The sequence below is a fragment of the Schistocerca piceifrons genome, chromosome 5 (genome assembly GCF_021461385.2).
Source record: "Schistocerca piceifrons isolate TAMUIC-IGC-003096 chromosome 5, iqSchPice1.1, whole genome shotgun sequence".
NCBI classification, from domain to species: Eukaryota; Metazoa; Arthropoda; class Insecta; order Orthoptera; family Acrididae; genus Schistocerca; species Schistocerca piceifrons.
This window is the reverse complement of record NC_060142.1, coordinates 307,302,985-307,321,968: the sequence shown is the minus strand read 5'-3', so window position 1 is coordinate 307,321,968 and position 18,984 is coordinate 307,302,985. Positions and strand designations below refer to the sequence as shown.

The following is an 18,984-nucleotide window of genomic DNA, read 5'->3' as shown; positions in this document are numbered from 1 at the left end:
TTCCATTTCTTCTAACATCACTTCTTGCCATTTGTTTCTATCTTCAGCTGATATGGCTTCCCATATACTTTGTGGATCATTTTCTCTTGGTGTACTCTCATCCTCTAATGCATATACCTTCTTCTTGTCTTTTGTCTCATAGTCTGTTAGCCGTTTAGGTGGATTGACTTGTTGTCCAGAACGTGTTCTGTAGTTTTCATTTATTTCAGATTTTTGAAGTTGACAGCCATTATCCTCTGTTGTGGGATAAATGCTTTCATCACTCAAATCCTTGTCAGCACTCTCCTTCACGATGCCAGTGTTTTTGGAAGGCACGCATGTTTCCATAGCTTCACTGCGTTCAGTTTCAGGTGCTTCTGTTTCCATAATATCCACATTCTGTAATGCCTCTTCATCACCTGTGATTTTAGCGGTCTTCAGGCCAATGACCTTTGCAACACTTTTGCTCAGTTTTGCAGGAAAGAGTCTTTCATCAAATACCACATCTCTGGAAATAGTTATATTTCGTGCCATTGGATGCCACAGTCTGTAGGCCTTCATGGTTTCTGAATATCCAACCATTACATGAAGCTGTCCCTTTGGATTAAATTTGTCACATTGGTTTTTCATTTTTGCCCAAGCATGACATATGAATAATCGCAGATAATCAATTTTTTGTAGGTACTTTCTCCATCATTTGCTGTTGTTGGACACCTATTTTGCAAGTAATTTGCTGTAATTATTGCTTCACCCCAGAAATTTTGTGGCAAACCATTCTCTAACAACATATGTTGTACAGTATTTGAAAGAGTTTGGTTGAACCATTCTGCCACACCGCTTTGTTCAGGTCTGCTAGCGACAGTCAACTGCCTCCGAATAGCTTCTTTTAACAAGTATGTTTTGAATTTTTTACTCATATATTCGCCTCTATTTTCGTAACGTATTGTTCGTATTCTTTTCTGTTGGCAGTTTTCTGCATATGCTTTATATTCTTTAAATGGTTGAACACTTCACTTTTGGCTTTTAGTAAATATATCACTGCATATCTTGAGTAATCATCAATAAATGTGACAATGTATTTTGCTCCACCAAGTGACTGTGAGACAGACACGCACATTACATTGCTGTGTATCAAACGTATTGGTTCATTTGTTCTGTTTACAGTCAGTTTGGGGAAAGGCCTAGCTTTCATGTTACCTTCAATGCACACACTACACATTTCATTTATCTGGTCATCAGATGCTTTGAGAGTAATTCCACAGCATTTGACTTGTTTCTTTGCCTTTCCGATGTGAACGTGGCCTAGCCTTTGGTGCCACAAATCCGGTTCCTGACTAGTGCTAAGATTTGCAGTATGGTCACGTCCACTCACTGAAGAGATGGAGGAGCTGTCTTCAAAAAAGTAATACAGATTGCCTTTTCTTGGTCCTTTCGCAATTATTTCCCTGCATTGTTTCATTATTTGAGCTTCATTTTTCATTAATGATGCCAACATTCTTTAATTGGTAGCCTGAGGGACTGATATCAAACTACACATGATGTCTGGATGTACAAAGTGTTGTGCAAGTCGACAGTTTGCCCTTCACATTCTCCTGACAAGTATATGCACACAGTGCCAAAGCCAGAACTCAACAAATATCCACCACCAGCTACCTTTACTGATTCTTCACATCCGGTGAAAGTGGTGAATTTATCCCATTGGTAGGTCATGTGGTCTGTTGTTCCACTGTACAGAAGCCACACATTGTTTCTTTTGTTTTCATGGAAAATGGTGTACATCACATTTGAATACACAACGGTGTCCAACAGGGTGTCACTTAATTCCCTTGTAGCATGACATTTCATGTTATTGTGTTTCACTGTCAATAATGCACTTTTGCTACTGGTGAACTCAACAGAATTTGAGGATGTTTTATCTGCTTCCTTTCTCTGGTTTACTTGTTTGTCATTTGAAACATTATCGCCAAATTGTGGACAGTCTCTTCCAATGTTTCCGTACTCCTGACAACAAAAATATCGTGGACAATGGTCATATGTTTTCTTGTAACTGCTGTGACTGTTATCACATTGGTTGTTTCCGCAGCCTCATCCCCTTTAAATACTTCCACCACACTTTGTTAGTCATGGTTGTCCTCTTCTGAATGCTGAAACTTTTAATGCTCTTGCTTCATTTTTGCATTTCATGTTTGTAAGTCATCTTTCTTCTTCTAACAGACAGCTTTTGAACTTCTTAAGTGTGAAATCTGACTCATCACATTGCATACTTCTTGAAAAAGTCTCGTACTCTGAAGGTAGACCCATCAAAGTATGCACAGCTGCTTGCTTGTCTGATAATTCAAATCCAGAACCGCAAACTTTGAACAGAAGTGCATCGCATCTCGTAAGGTAATCTAACATCAATTCATCTGCTTTCTTTTTTATTTTTGCATATGCCTTTAACGCAAGCATTCCATCCCACAAATGAAAATGTGTATGGGAATCTTTCAGCGCATACCATATCTCTTTCGCTTTTTCAGTCTTGTATATTGTCAAGTGAATTATCACCTACTGTTGTTAGTAGACTACCCATCGCCCTTTCATTTGCTTTCCATTCATCCGCTGTGGGTGTATTTCCCATGCCAGGATTGATAGCACACTAACAGTGTTTGCTTATGAGAATCCCTTTAATTCTTTGTGACCAGTGACGGTAATTATCTGCATACAACAGTTCATTTTTACCCTCGTCCACCATATTAGCGCTTTAAATATATTGTGCAGTAAAGAAGGACTTTCCATTTGTAATTTTCTGCTTATTTTCGAGGAATTCAGTCATGCCTATCACTTTCACACTGATTTCATAATTTCGCTTACAAATCCTCTTCACAATCCGCAAAAGCGTGAAGTTTTCAGTACTCATACAGTTTCTGAACAGTTTGAACATTTCTACAGCTTGTCTTCATTGGGATGTCACCTTCACTCCCTGTCACTGTAGCTCAGCAATCCTGTGCCCATAACCTGTTAATCTTCTTTTGAGGAGGGCAGGGAGTGCACACAGATACACATCACATCACTTGAGCACATTTTATTTTTACTGAATACTCTACACATGTACGGCCTGAATCCCACTAATTTCAGTACATTACAAGGAAGTAAACATGTCAAAGAGCACACAAGAGGTAGACAGTCCACATCACTGGCACCTTCTTCACTTGCTCAGATCCTCTCCCTGAAGATTAGCTCATTTCTCTCCTCAAATAATGTGAAGCAATTGTAACTAGAGTTCCATGATTTCAACTATATATTCTCAAACTGATCATTAATACAATGTACACACAATGAGCATCAGGCTGCTCCTTGTCTCTGGTCTGTACACAAAGGAGTAAGTCAATGTAGTACATTTTACATAACATTCATTACTAAAGCATACTCTTTAGTTATTCCTTGGCAGCCACTATACCTTCCATGAGCAACTGCAGGAAATAACATGTCCCTTACAGCAAGTTACAACTTCTCTTTTCCACTAATACTCACAGGAGGTGCAACTGCTATGTATATCCCAGGCTCTGCATAAACGGGACACTAGCAGCAGTCTTTTACTCCACTCTAGTTCAATTAATGTAAAAGAGTAGTTTTTCTCTCTACTTTCACATGATATATTCCATTTCTTGAAGAGTCTTAGAGTGTACCATGTCATTTCCTAATAAAATGTCATATTACACTACAAAAGACTTCCTTAATGCTTCTTCAGTGAATTTAAGATGCCCTTGTATATTTTTGAATTAGAAGTAATGCGGGGAAAAAATAAAAAAATAAAAACTTATCTCATAGGTTAGAGTTTGATATTGGGCCTTCTCTGAAATCTTGGTTTGCTGAGAGACAGATGTGTAGTGTAGTGTGAGGTCTAGATTAGGTTGAGTGTACTTTGCCATATTTAATGAACTTTCCACCATAAATAATAAAACTGCAAAGCAACTTCAGAAAACATGTTTTAAACAATGAACAAGTATCCTATGAGTATTTTGGTGCGTGTTATTTATATATATTGCACATAAACTATGAAAAATCTAAGGGGGAGTCCACAATGAAACTTTTACTCCTAGTCAAATGAATAATATTGTTTGCATAGAATTTTTGAACTGAAGGTGCACATGGGAATAAATGAGTGATAACATTCCTCCTGTTTGGTGTTGTGGTGTGTTGCTAGCCTTTCTGTGTTCTTCTTCTTCTTCCTGTTTTTACACTCTCTTGGAAAAAGTTTTCTAATTTTCATTCTTAATGCATTCACAGCTGTTTATTTACAAACAAAACTCTTTTTTTCCAGATGAGGAGGGTGCACAGACTTTATAAAGCATGCCCATCTCTCAGCCACATCACACACACAGTGCTCCATTGTGATCACAGACCTCAGTATCTACAATGGTTTCTAGCATGTTTTGTGTTCTTATTGTTTCTGTTGATCCTGTATGTCCCAGCATATTATCAAGACCAAGTACACATAGGTAAGTTCTTTTTAAGATGCTTGTATTTTTGGGTTTTATGGATGGCAAATATTTGGAATATACAGGTATGGTGTGTCTTTCATTAAAGATTCAGTTTCAAAACACCGTATGAAGAGAACTGCTTGGAATGAAGTTAAATTTCAACAGCATATTATTGGTGCAGGGGGAAACGTTATGGAATAAAAAAAGAATTTTAACAAAAATTTGACCAATAGATGACTCTGTAAGTGTCAAAATATGCACTCCAACAGAAATGCGGCACACGGCTGATCCTCAGTTTGCATCCAAGGTGCCTAATGTGACTTTCTCCCTGAAGTTCTCCATGAGGGATCACATGCTGTTGGTGAAGCTCTTTTACAAGGATGCTGACTGTGTACCAATAGCCCTGCATAAGCTCCAGACACTCAAGAGTTTAAAAAAAGGCATTAGACCAATGTATGCTAAGGATCTGGAGAAAATGATTGCAAATTTTAAAAAGTCAGGTTCTATTGAAATGCATTGTGGCAAATGGAGGAAAGCAGTCCATGCTGTACACACAATTTCACCTTTATTCAGGAATTGCTTCACATTCACCTGCCAGCAAGACAAACATTCTCTCTGAAATTTCTTGATCACAAGGAAGTGGAGAGTGATTGGCCATGGAAAAATCTGTGGGCAGACAAAACCCATATCCATCTCCATGGACATGTCCATTTGCAGAATTGAAGAATATGAGCAGTGGAAAATCTGCACACACATCACCTAGTACCACTTCATTCACAAAGGTGACTGCGTGGTGTGGGTTGATGGCATTATTTATCGTAGGGACATTTTTTTTTTTTTTTTTTTTTTTTTTTTTTTTTTTTTTTTTTTTTTTTTTTTTTTTGAGGAGCTGAATCTTGCTGTTCCTGTTACCTCTTCCATCACTGGTGCATGCCATTTTTTTTTTTTTTGAGGAGCTGAATCTTGCTGTTCCTGTTACCTCTTCCATCACTGGTGCATGCCATGAGAGTCTTTTGTGCATCAACACCTTACCAACCCTTCAACAGCATGGATGTTCAGGTAGGATCATTTTAATGCAAGCTGGTGCTCCTCCACACATTGCAGTGTCAGTGAAATGGTTGCTACAGAGGCATTTCAGAAAAGCTGGATTTACCAGCCATCATTTCCCTACAACCTGGCTGTCCAGATCACCTGATGTTAATCTGTGTGACTTCTGGCTGTGGGGTTATGTTAAAAGTGTTGTTGTGTTCAGTGTTCCACTTACAAACATAGCTGAACTGACAGCATGCATCCCTGAGACATTCCGGTCTGTTGTGGAAGATGCTGTTTTGTGATTTCAGCTTGTGGCAGAAAATGGTAGACATCTCACGACAATTATAAACTGATTCCATTTTGCTTTTTATGCAGTTTTTGGGCTCAGGAAAATTAAAAATAATTTTTTCCATATGATGTGGTACAACATTGCTATGATGGGTGGGCTTACATAACAAATAAATCTGCAACTGTTGACATCTGAACTTCGCAGGCATACACGTTGAACAGTATGGGTGGTGTAATTTGCAATTCAAATCATAGCCGTCATATTGAGATTAATGTCTCTTGTATATCTGACCCCATTTACATTTAGATGCTTACAGTGCCATCTATTAGAATGTGTGTGTGTGTGTGTGTGTGTGTGTGTGTGTGTGTGTGTGTGTGTGTGTGTGTGTGTGTGTGTGTGTGTTTGAGTGTGAGTGTGAGTGCGGAGAAGTGATTAAAACTTTTTTGGGAGATATATGGGAAACTACATATTGGATTGTGAAAAGAGTTGTAATAACAATTCTTCCTTTCAAAGGGGCAAAGGAGGACATCCAATGACACTACACTCAACTGCCTGACCCATCCTCAGGGGGTGGGAGGGGGGTCAAATTTGAAATGATAAATAAGAATCCCTAATTTTTATTTCAGAATCGGATTCTGCAGGAAAAAAATATGCAACTTTTGCATGAAACAACTTTATTGTTGAGAGATAGGTGGTGTTGTAATCGTCATAAATCAAAATGAGCTATAATCCACTGAAATGTAACAGATTAGGATCATAGGAGGGTAAAAGAGCAGTGTTCTTAAATTCTGTAATGTGACACCACTGTTTTATAGTAAATCAATGTGATTCTCCAGGCTGTAACACATTACAGTGTCCACATTATTGGTGTAACTACCTTGACAGATTGTGCTGAAGTGGAAAGTGGTGCCTCTCACCATTGGGGTGCTTGTTGGAGGTGAGTCCACTTGCCTCTCAGCACTGGAGTGCTTGTGTTTCCCTTTCTTCTCAGAAATCTTCATGTTTTACTGAAGCAAATGTTCGAAGTGATGCCCATTTGCTGGCAACACATCTTGCAATCATATTTCTGAAAGACAGTCCTATGTCTCTGTCTCTTTGCTAATGTTTGCACATTCAATGACAATTTATTGCCTTTTTTGCAGGGGTTCTTGGAATATCCATGTAACAATTGTCTTTTAGATTTCCCCACAGGAAAAAATCAGGAGACATCAAACAGAGTAAATGTCCAGGCCACTTATTAGGACATCCTCATTCAACCTATTGACCAGGATAATGTCAATTCAGAACTTCACAAGAGATCCATGAATAATCAAAGGACAGCCAGCGTGTTGAAACCACATACCCATTCTTGTTTAAAATGGTACCATTTTCAGTAGTATTGGCAAAATATTGTCTAAAAAGTTGTCATACATTCAACCATTTGCCTTACCATATGAAGTATGGGCCATTTATCCGAGTACCTATCACACTGCACCAAACATTGACACTCCAGGAGCATTGAAGCTCAACTTGCCTTAACCAGTGAGGATTCTCCATTGCCCAGTAATGCATATTGTGCTGATTCATGAAACCACAATTCATAAACATTGCTTCACCAGAGAAAAGTATCTGTGAATGAAAATCATTGTTGGCTTCTAGTTATTGTTGTATTCAATCACAAAATTTCAAGTGGCTTTGAAATTCGACTTCATGTACATGTTGATGCAATGACAGGTGATATGGGTGGTATTTTTGCTCATGCAGTATACACAGAATAATTTCGTCATGAAATTCTGCACCTTGGTTGATTTGCCATGAAATAATGTGAGGAGATGCAGCAGTCACAGCTAAAACATCTACTACAGCATTTTCATTTGTCAAAGGCCATGGTCAGATTATTTATGTGTTTTGAACACTCCCAGTTGCAGTAAACAGATGGATAATACTGCAAAATGTCTCTGGAGAAGGAACATCCTCTGAGAAAACAGGTTTGCATACCATCAACGAGCTTCTCTTGCATGTCTCTTTGATGCAAAGTACACAGCAGTAATATCTACCCTTTCGGCAATTGTCAACATCATTGCACACATGTGAAGAGATATTTGCAGTTTGAATGTTTGACGTGAAGTGAACCACTACTGCTTTTGCCACTGTTTCCTTGTCCCTCATTTGTGGAACAGCCACAGTTGTGCTCAACACAATGGAACTACATCCTTGCACATAGAGGTTTTGCACCTACAGCGAGAGTCTGACCACAGACTGCAACACATGTTTGCTGTCTGTTCACACATACAGTTATTTAATGGTTCAAACTGTATCACAGACAATGGTTAACATATTGAACATTTCCCTGTCACTTTTCAATGGTTTGTAACCCATTTTGATTTGCGTTGATTACAGCACCATTCATCGTGCAATGATTAAATTGTGCCAGACAAAAATTATGTATTCCTGTCCCTTCACCCCCTGCCCCCCCCCCAGGAGAATCTGAATCTGCAATAAAAATTGGGGGTTCCTATTAAAGATTTTAACATTGACTACACTCCCATCCCCTGAGGATGGGGCAAGGGTATCAAGTTTGGTGTCATTGGATTTCCCCTTTCAAGATGAACAACTTTTATTAAAATCTTTTTTTTTTCATCTGGATTATAATGTCCCAGATATTTCCGCAAACAGCTGTAATCACCCCACCCTGAAAATATCTGGAACACTACAACCCGCATGAAAAAATACATGAAGAAAGGCATGAAAAAATGTTGTAATAAAAGTTGTTCATCACAAAAGGAGACACCCAGTGACACTAAACTTTTAACCCTCTGCCCCACCCACGAGGGGTGGAGAATCAGCTTTGAAACATTAAATAGATTTTTATTGCAAATTCAGGTATATTTGCCCATGAAATTTCCCCCTGCATCAGTAATAATGCTGTTGAAATTTGATGACATTATGAACAGTGTGTCCCTCTACAGCAGTTTTAAACTGGAGCTTTAGTTATGGGCACCCTATATGTACAATGTGTCCCAAGAGGAATGCTCAGTATTCAGGAATATGACAGGAATGTTCATTTCAAGCGGAATCCCACATGTGGACATATCCCCTACTTAGAATGGTTTCCTATATAAAGCACTCTATCGTCAGGCCACGAGTGGCCTACCAGGACCATCTGACCACCTTGTCATCCTCAGAGGAGGATGCGGATAGGAGGAGCGTGGGGTCAGCACACCGCTCTCCTGCTTGTTATGATGGTATTCTTGTCCAAAGCCGCCACTATTCGGTCGAGTAGCTCCTCAATTGGCATCACGAGGCTGAGTGCACCCCGAAAAATGGCAACAGCGCATGGTGGCGGGATGGTCACCTATCCAAGTGTTGGCCATGCCCAACAGCGCTTAACTTTGGTGATCGCACGGGAACCGGTGTATCCACTGCGGCAAGGCCGTTTCCTATATAGAACTCATTTAATATACATTCAGTTTTCTTTTTTAACTCAATGACATTCACCCTAATTGTGGGGTGTTCATGGTAGACTAGTTAACTTGCCACCAAGACTGCCAGACCTTACACCATTAGATTTTTATTTATGGGGTTGGATAAAATCTGAGGTGTACTAATGAAAAGTGAAACACAAGATGAACTACTTGGTCGCATTGTGGATGCTGCTGTTATGTGTGTTCTCACAAGAGTGCACAGATGGACTGAAGTTGACAGTGGGATATTCTAACATTTATTATGAACTGTACAACAACTGTAATTTGATGTGTACAATAATGCTTAGAGGTGAACGTGTTAAAAATACATATTTTTCAATTGATATTTTGGAAATTACAGTTTGTAATGATTAGTAATGCTTGTACATGTGTAAACCAGACAATATATTGAAAAAATTAGAAAATAAAGAATAATGTAAATTAAATGTGTTCTATATCTGACATTCAGAATTGGGTATATGCCCATATGAAGTTTTTTGTTTCAATTGAAGTTTCCTGGCATATCTCTGCATATTTACCATTTCTCTGGGACATACTGTATGTACCTTAATACAAAAGCTAATTTGCAAATAGTATTTCAAGTGACCAGGAATGCATAGTACCTTAAATATAAAGTTTTCCCAATAATGACCTGAGAATATTCGAGAGTGACTCTGAAATTTTGGAGAAAGTAATCAAAATCATTGTTTCTCTAAAATCTTACCTTCACATCATGTGAGAGTACTCTCCTTTATTTCTGTGTCTCAGTGCATCTTCTCATATTATTAACTGAAAGCTCCATGACAGGCCTGCCTATGCATGTCGTTCAAGACAGTTACAAGAAACATTCAGCTGTGTCTGTAGATAAAAAATGATGCATGCAGATTGTTTCTTTTGTTTTGGGAAAAATAAAGAAACCACAATGGACCAAGAATTAGGCTGTAAGGTAAATGCTGAAATGTCTTTCTTTCTGTCTTGTGTGTTTTGCTACCCTGTGAAGCATATTGTCATGACAATCTTGTGTAGGCCCGTATTTGACTACTTCCTAAATTCATCTTAGAAGCTTTGACAGATTTGTACAGCACAGTAATCTGAAATCCTTATTCCTTAGTGTAAGTCTATCCATGTAACCACAAACAGATAGGGAGAGAGAATTAATGTTTATTCTGACTTGTCATAAAAAGTGAAAAATTCATTACACTGTGTCTTTTAGTCTTGTTTGGATGATATAACATCAACTGACTGCAAACATTCCTGAGATGAAGACTCCTGCAAGATCTTGAGACATTAGCTGGTTGAATCCCAAGAGCACACTGAACTTTAGTGTGGCAGTAGCCATTCTCTCAAACACTGAACTCACTTTTTTGCAGTAGCACAGGTTGCAGGCTTTGCGTAACGTATCAGTTTTGGTAAAATGATGTGTTACCCAGTGACTATGTAACTGAAAATGATGATTGCCACAGTGAAAATACTTTTTAAAGCTAATTATCACAACCTGTTTGGAAGTCTGTTACTGTTTGTGTGTGTGCACTGGTATGGATGGACACCACAGGTCTTCAAGGTTTGACAATGACAGCAGTTTTGCTAAGCATTGTGGTACCAGCTGGCTTCACAGTTATTCTCTGCTATGATGTCTCAGCCTAGAGAAGCAGGGGGCACATCAAATGAAGATGGTGTCTTGATAATGCTGATGATGTCATGAAGAATAAATGATGATTTGTTAGCTGTCAGATCTACTAGAACTGTCATTAATATCATATAGAATTTATGTATGAACATTTTATGAAGTCTTGATGTATTTTAATGAAGGAGCAGTGTAATTGTATTTCTGAAGATATGCTTTCTATTATTTAGTAGAAACTTGAAGACAGATAAGAGATTTGATTGCCACACAGAAACAAATGCAACAGTGAAGAAGTCCATGTGAAGAAAAAAATACAAAAATACATGATTTGTCTCAGTGTTTAATCAACAAACAGCAGTTAAGAATTTTATTCTAACAATGTTCATAATCTGAACATACAGTAACTGAGACACCATAACGTTTCTCTCTAGCACTCTAGAAAGAGCCCACATTGCTTCTTTGCTGGAAATTCAGTGTAAGTTAAATAAGAAGAATGTATTTAAAGAATCAAGAAGAAATTAACAAATTTTGAAAGAAAAAGTTATTGACAAATAATGCTGTTACCCTTAGCAATGTGGTCAAAAGTCAAAATTATATTGCATTGTACAAGCCATTACAAGCACTACAGTTAACGAGATTTAAGAAAAATCCATTTGGTGATGAATAATTATTAAATCAATTGACAATAATTAACTCACAGAAGAATTTTATTAAAGTCCATGACACAGAAAATTGGCTACATGAACTACAAAGGAACTAAGATAGTTACACCAGTTCCCCAACTACACTGTGGTGTAATGATCTGAGGTTGATAGCCTCTGATCTAAATTTAACCTATCACTGTCAGGTTTCTCTACAAATGTTTCTGATACTGCATAGTTTGTTTTCACACGAGTCTTGGTTTTTGCTGTGGAGTTTGGTGTTTTAACATACTTTTCAGTTGTTACTGTTTCTTAATCCTTTTTGATATGTTAGGGACATTTTGTCTGCACACTATACAAATATATGAACACTTCAGCTTTTTGATTAAAAAATAAAAATAAACAATATCATAAATAACGTCTTCAACTTTTGTATTCCTGTCATCTTCAGTTGCGTATAATATAAATGTAGGTTGATAATTCTTAATTTTGTACTGTCTAATTACTACTGAATGAAACACAGTTTTTATGCCATAAGCATTTTGTGTTTATTCTTTGCAAGGCATCTTTGGTGGCAGGTTTCAAAGATGTTGTTCTACATGTTGTGTTTTTGTCCCATTTTTGGCACTGTTCTTCTTCTTATAACTGGAATATGAAATTTTGTTTTTTCAGACTTAATGGCACTAGAAACTGAACATTTGTTTTGATGTTATGTTTTTGAGTGTTTCATTCAGTTGTAATTGAATGAGCCAAAAGTAAAAAATAATCAGCATGCCGTGATAAGATCATAAATAATGAGAACTGAAACAGTATGACTTTACACGTTTGTTTTATTGTGTAGAATAACATTGTAAATGTTTGTAACTTTAAAATACTCTAAATTGCGTCTTTTGCTAATGTCTTTGCTCTTGGGATTGTGCCAAGACTGCTTATTTCAGGCAGTTAGTGATCTTTTTTGAGATGGGATCAGTCATGTTATATTCACACAGTTGAATAGTTGTATGTAACTGTTGGAAGTTTCAGTTTGAACAACAGTATTTCTGAATCTTTAGTTTATAAATCAGAGAACATATTTAACAGTGGCTAAATGAGAAATGTCACAATAAAGCAAGAATTGGAGAACATTACTGTGTTTCTATCTGCCACTCACAACATACCTAAGTAATGAAACATTGAATGGTTCATTGCGTTCCTAGGCAGTGTTGCCAGAAAAAGATGTGCACTTTAACTTTACTTTCTGGCACCACTACTATGAAACTACCTTTAATATTGCAACAAAAGTCGTTTACATCCTAAATTGCAATGTCAGTTTTTTAATTGTTCACTTGATTAGCAGTCAAATCCTAGTTGGTGATTAGAATGGCACTGAGCAGTGGCAAAATCGCCCACGCACTGACTGACAGCACCATAGTCATAGAGTGAGGGCTGTACAAACACTGTAACTTCATCGAAGTGCTCAAGAGGAGGAGGTTGAATTGGGCAGGCCATATAGCAAGAATGACAGAGAACAGACTACCTAGAATGGCATTCAGCAGAACAATAGATGGAACGAAAGGAAGAGGAAGACCTAGAATCAGATGGTGGGATAACATTCAGGAGGACACAGCTAGGATGAACAGAACAGCAACTGGACAAACAGCGCAGTAGACAGTCATAATTGGAAGAGGCTCATAGAGCAGGTGTGTGGTCGATAAGGCCCTTGCCACATGTAAATGAGTACAACCCTCATAACACCAGTAGAGGTAATGTCCACCATAAAATTCTTAAAATAAAATAATTCTAGTGGTGTCTATGGTAATGCACCAACAAAGCTGATTAAACAGTATGATTGAGTTTAGTGATATTTTAAATTATTTGTGCAACCAGATCTTTATCAGTGGAATGTTTCCTGAATGGTTGAAACAAGAAAGGAGATACAGAAATATCATCAAACTTCCATCCAATTTCACTTTTACACATATTCTCAAAAATTTTAGGAAATATAATACTGTGTTGTTTCTTTGACGTCTGACCACAAATAAAATATTGTCCAACTCACAATTTGAATTTCTAAAGAGTTCTGATATTGATAATGCTATCTAGTATACAGTGAGAATGTACTTAATTCATAAGACAATAAATTACAGGCTACTGGTGTATTTTGTAGTCTTTCAAAGGAATTTGACTGTGTAAATCACAATATCCACTTAAATAAATTAGAATATTATTTTGTAACAGGAAATGCTGCAAAATGAAAGTGTAAACATCAATAATAAAGTTGAAATGACAATACACAAGCTGTTTTTCAAAAAATATTCAAAAAAGTAACAATACATCATTAATGGACTTGAACATAAATGGGTTAAGTTCGAACTATACGGAATTGGTTGAGTTTAAACTATGCAAATGGCTTATAAACAAAACTTAAAGACTTGCAAATCATTTTGTCAGAAATACCAAATATCAAGGTCATGTTTATGAAGGAACAATGGCTTACAAAGGATAGTATCAAAATCTTAAATAACCTTTCTCATTTTTATGTTGCCAGAGGCTTTTGTGGGAGTAGTTTAATTCAAGGAGAATTGTGTGTACTTGTGGAATGATTAATGGAACATAAAGCAAGATTCAGTGAACGAAGAATGCATATTTGAAAGCTGCTGCATAGAGTTAGAGCATAGAATTTGAGACACAGAAATAACAAACTAATTTTAGTCAAAATTCCACTGCCTACTGCAAAAACTTAAAAAATAGACCAGAAAAAGAGTCTTAATAACTGCTGATTTCAGCATTTATTTAGCTAGTGAAGCCCACAATTCAACAAAATTCATTGACATGATTCAAATATCAGGTTTCAGTGCCAGTTTCACTGGTTTTACTCAAGCAAACAAAATGTCAGCAATATGTAAAGATATTTGAACCAATTATATATATATAATAAGGCAAATAAGTTTTGTTTAGGTTAGGACTTTCTGATCATTGTGCTCTGTTTCAGGAGTTACCAAAAACAATAGAACATTCCTACAAAAACACTTACACAAAACACTAGTTCAGCACAGAAAATATGAAATTATTCCATCATAGATTAAATAAGGTGGCATGGACTATAGATCATAGTGCTCCATATTCTGAAAATTTTGATACTTTGTTGGAAAACTTCCTACACATTTTTAATGAAAATTTGCCCTTTACTGTACATCACAAAAATGTAGGAAATAAAGTAAAGCGGATTACTGAAAGAATAAAAATCTCTAGCACAAGAAAAATACAGCTACATAGGTACCGAAAACACAACAAAAATCCTGATTCTTATTACTTATGCAAAAACTTACAAATTTATTTTTAAAAAAGTTGTGAAGGCAGCAATAGAAATGGAAAATAATAGATTTATTTTATATGGTGAAAAGAAATAGAAGGCAACATGGTCGTTGATCATAGCTGAAAGAGGTGCCACAGCTAAAGGCTGTGATATTTCTGAAATCAAGATAGAAGACAAAGCTGTTGTAAATCCTGGCCAAATTTCAGAATTATTTAATGAATTCTTTATAAACGTAATCAAATCAAACATCAATATAAATTTACCCAGGTAAGTTAAATTTCTTCAACACTGAGCAGTTTTTCAGTACATTCAGCGAACGTACTGTAAAATAAATAGAAAAAGTTATACTGTTGTAAAAAAGTAAAACATCAGCAGAATGCGATGCGATACCAACAAAAGTGTAAAAACCAGTCTCTATAATAATTTCTCAGCCACTATCTACAACAATTAAGTAGATAGTAGTTAAACTACTATTCAAAAATGTACAAAAGAACACAAGGGAAACTATTGCAAAGTCTCTCTTCTTCCATCACTATCAAAAATATTTGAAAATGTGGTCACAATACAAATTTAAAATTTCATAGAAAAATCTAAAATAATCTTAAAATCACTATGGATTTCAAAAAGGCAAAACCACAGTATCTGCTATAAACCATTTTCTAGATAAAATTAGCTCCTCTCTAGACAACTCACTGCATACCACAGGAATTTTCTGTGACCTACTGAAGGCCTTTGATAGTGTGAACCACTCCTTGCTACTCTGGAATTAGGAGAACTATATTAGAATGCTTTAAGTCCACCTAACCAACCAAAGACAAAGAGTGGATATATTATCAGAGAGAGGACCTTATATTTCAAAATGGAAAACCATTTCACAAGGAGTACTCCAAGGTTCTGTCTTAGGTCTCATTCCGTTTCTATTGTACATAAATGATCTACCACTTAATATTGAGTATCGCTCAGTTCTATTTGCAGTATACGCACCTGTAATCACTGAAAGCAACAGTATTGACCAAATTCCTCGAGCTGTATTAAATACTATGGAAAAATTTGATACCTGGTTTGATTTAAACAGGTTAAAATTAGACATGGAAAACACTCAGTTAATGCAGTTTAACACAAAATAAGTAAAATTAAATGGTGTTCAAATCAGTCACAAAAGTCAGGATTTGCAGGAAGCTGGCTGATTGAAATTCCTAGGAATGCAGCTGAATAAAAATCTATCATAGGGCTCTCATACACCGTACCCTGCAAATGAATTAAATAGCTAAGCTTTTGCAAAGAGGATATTGTAAATGCTACTAGTATGGGCTTAAGAAAAGTAGTATCTCACAGCTATTTCGAATTGGTGATATGGTATAGAATCGTATTTTAGGATAACTCAAACAATATGTGTCAAATATTAAAACTTCAGAAAACCATCATTAGAAATATGGTCAATGTACAGCAAAGAAAATCATGTCACCCACTCCTAAAAAATCCAAGTACATTAGGTGTTCCCTCACTACACACCTATGAACTGATTATCTTTTGTATAATAACCCTGATTTATTTGTAGCAAATCATTTTCAATGTCATTACAATACCAGAAATTAAATAATTTTATGCTGTCCATCCACCGTTTAAAATTATGCTCAAACTCCACAGTATATGGGTATGAAAATTTGTAACAAAATGAAAGGAGGAGAATTGTTCAGTATAAATTTGTACAAGCTAAAAAAAAGTTATATCAGAAATTAGTGCACAATCATTACTACTCAGTAGAAGAATTCATGAACAACCTGAATATCTGAGCAGGAGAGAGCTAATAGTTTTGACTGTTAGTTATTGAAAGTTTTCAATTTTTAAGAAAAATTATTATTTGCATATTAATTACATATCTAGTACACTATATTATGTTACTGACATTATAAGAAAAATTGTTAACCAAATTTTGTGTTTTGTTGACTCCCTCCTGTACATTAAGTCAGTGACTTGAAATGTGTGTTATGAGACACTAAACTTCTGTTCAATTCAATTCTCTTCTAATGGTTCAAGTCCTACATCTCTGACAAAAAGCAAAGGGTGTCAATAGGAATGATATGTGTGTTAAGCTAACAGGCATCATCCAACTGGGAACCAATAACATGTGGTGTTCCCCAGCGTTCCACCTTAGGGCCCTTACTTTTTCTTGTGTACACCAGTGACCTTTCATCAGTAAGCTTACAATATGTAAAGTTTGTTTTTGTTGTAGATGATACAAACATTGCAATAAATAGTAAATCAAGTATAACTTTAGAAAGGTTGGCTAATGAAATTTTCACTGATATTGATAAATTGTTCCTGGTCAATTCTCTGTCAGTAAATCTTGAAAAAACTTACTATATGCAGCTCCAAACTTGTAAAATTTTCTGTCAGTATATGCATAAAATATGATGACAGGCAGGTAGAAGTAGTTGAGAGTGTTAGGTTCTTGGGATTACAACTTGATAACAAATTTAACTGGGAGGAGCATACCACAGAGATGTTGAAGTACCCAAACAAATCTCTAAGTGTTCAAACAAATCTCCATTTGCTATGCAAATGTTGTCAGACATAGGTGATATAAAAATAAAAAAAGCTAGTGTACTATGCTTACTTTCATTCCACAATGTCATATGAGATTATTTTCTGGGGTGACTCATCAAGCAAGGTAAAGTTTTCTGAGCCCAAAAATGTGTAATACAAATTATTTGTGGTGTGAACTCAAGAACATCCTGTAGATGGGTATTTAATGAACTGTAGATTCTAACTGCTACATACCAATATATTTGTTCCATAATGAAATTTGTCATTAAAAATATATCTTTTTTTCAAACCAATGGGTCAGTTCATGGTATCAGCACCAGAAATAAGAATAAATTTCACAAATATTTAAAGTTATTTACTTTGGTTCTGAAAGGTGTCCACTATTCAGCAATTCACATTTTTCAGTAATATGTCAGGAACAAAAAAAAAGTTTATTGATAAATTTCAGTTTGAGAAAAGTATAAAGAAATAATTGGTGGCTAACTTATACTCTGTTGACAAATTTCGTAGCAGAACCAACTGATGCATATATTTTATTAACAATATCACACAAACCCAGATCTATGATATTTCTGAACAGGGGCAAAAAATTGATAGTAGCACCCCCCTCCCTCCCCCTCCCCTCCCACCCCCACCTCCCTCTCAGCATTTGAGACAGAACAATAGAAAGTTTTAAAAAAAATTGATTTTTCAAAAATATGTACATTTTGCAGTGCACATCTTTGTGAAGAGTTTGATATACAAAAGATATATGTTCCAGGAAATGTAAGACATGTTACTTGGTCTTAAGTGTGCCAAAGTGCAGTACCACACCTCTTCACACATCAGTCTTCTATTGCATGTCACTGTATTTTGCTCTGTGGAATTCAAGCACTTATATTTTTTAATGGAAACCATCAAACTTTTATTCAAGACAGTGGAAATTAAAATTTTCTGTGGTGACTCTTGACATCCTACTCTCCCTTAAAAAAAAGTCACAATTACTAGTGGGTGTGATTATTTATAAACAGGAGAATAAGAACTTTTCAGAAAATTTGCACCCTTTGTTGCCCATTAGCTGATAACTTCCTCTTTTGTGTGACTTTTTTTTACTGATTGCTCATCCGTATGAGCAATTTCATTTGGTATCTGCACTAGATACATTAGCATATCTGTTCTTATTTTGTAAATGTTTATTGTGTATTTTTGTTTTCTGACATGTTCCACATCCCAGAGAATCTCCTCTCAACTGATCATTTGGAATAAAAAGTGCATATACTCTAGGAACATTAAGTCTGTAGGCCTGGATGCTTTCTAGATTCTGGTGTTAGTTTTACCCGCCAGTATGAAATTATTAAATGAGTACAATGGAAATTTTGTAACTGCTCATTAGGGTTTCGGTGTTGTGCATACAGGTAAAATTATTTTATTTCTGGCTTCTGCATCTTCCAGGCAATGAATACTTCCATTAGGTTTAGTTACCGCTAACAGTGAGCTACTGTATGGTGATATAGATGGTTCAATTATATTCCAGTCTAGCATTCACTTGATCACATCTCTCACTGCTGTTCACTTGGATAATACACACATTTAAAAAAGTTTTGCATCACTTCAGTTCCGAGAGTTCCGGAGCGTGTACAGAAAATTGGAATAGAGGCGAACATAAACATCATTTCTGCCCTTTTTATTGCTCAT

General features: G+C 36.2%; 1 protein-coding gene across 1 annotated transcript in view; it reads left to right on the top strand.

Moving 5' to 3' along the window:
- The first annotated feature begins 1,582 nt into the window (after nucleotides 1-1,582).
- LOC124798961 (beta-1,3-galactosyltransferase 1-like) overlaps nucleotides 1,583-18,984 on the top strand; it is a 109,187-nt gene continuing 91,785 nt past the window's right edge. The window contains exons 1-2 of the mRNA XM_047262495.1: nucleotides 1,583-1,663; nucleotides 4,280-4,457. Coding sequence (XP_047118451.1) covers nucleotides 1,583-1,663; nucleotides 4,280-4,457 — 259 coding nt within the window. The remainder of the gene's footprint in view (nucleotides 1,664-4,279; nucleotides 4,458-18,984) is intronic.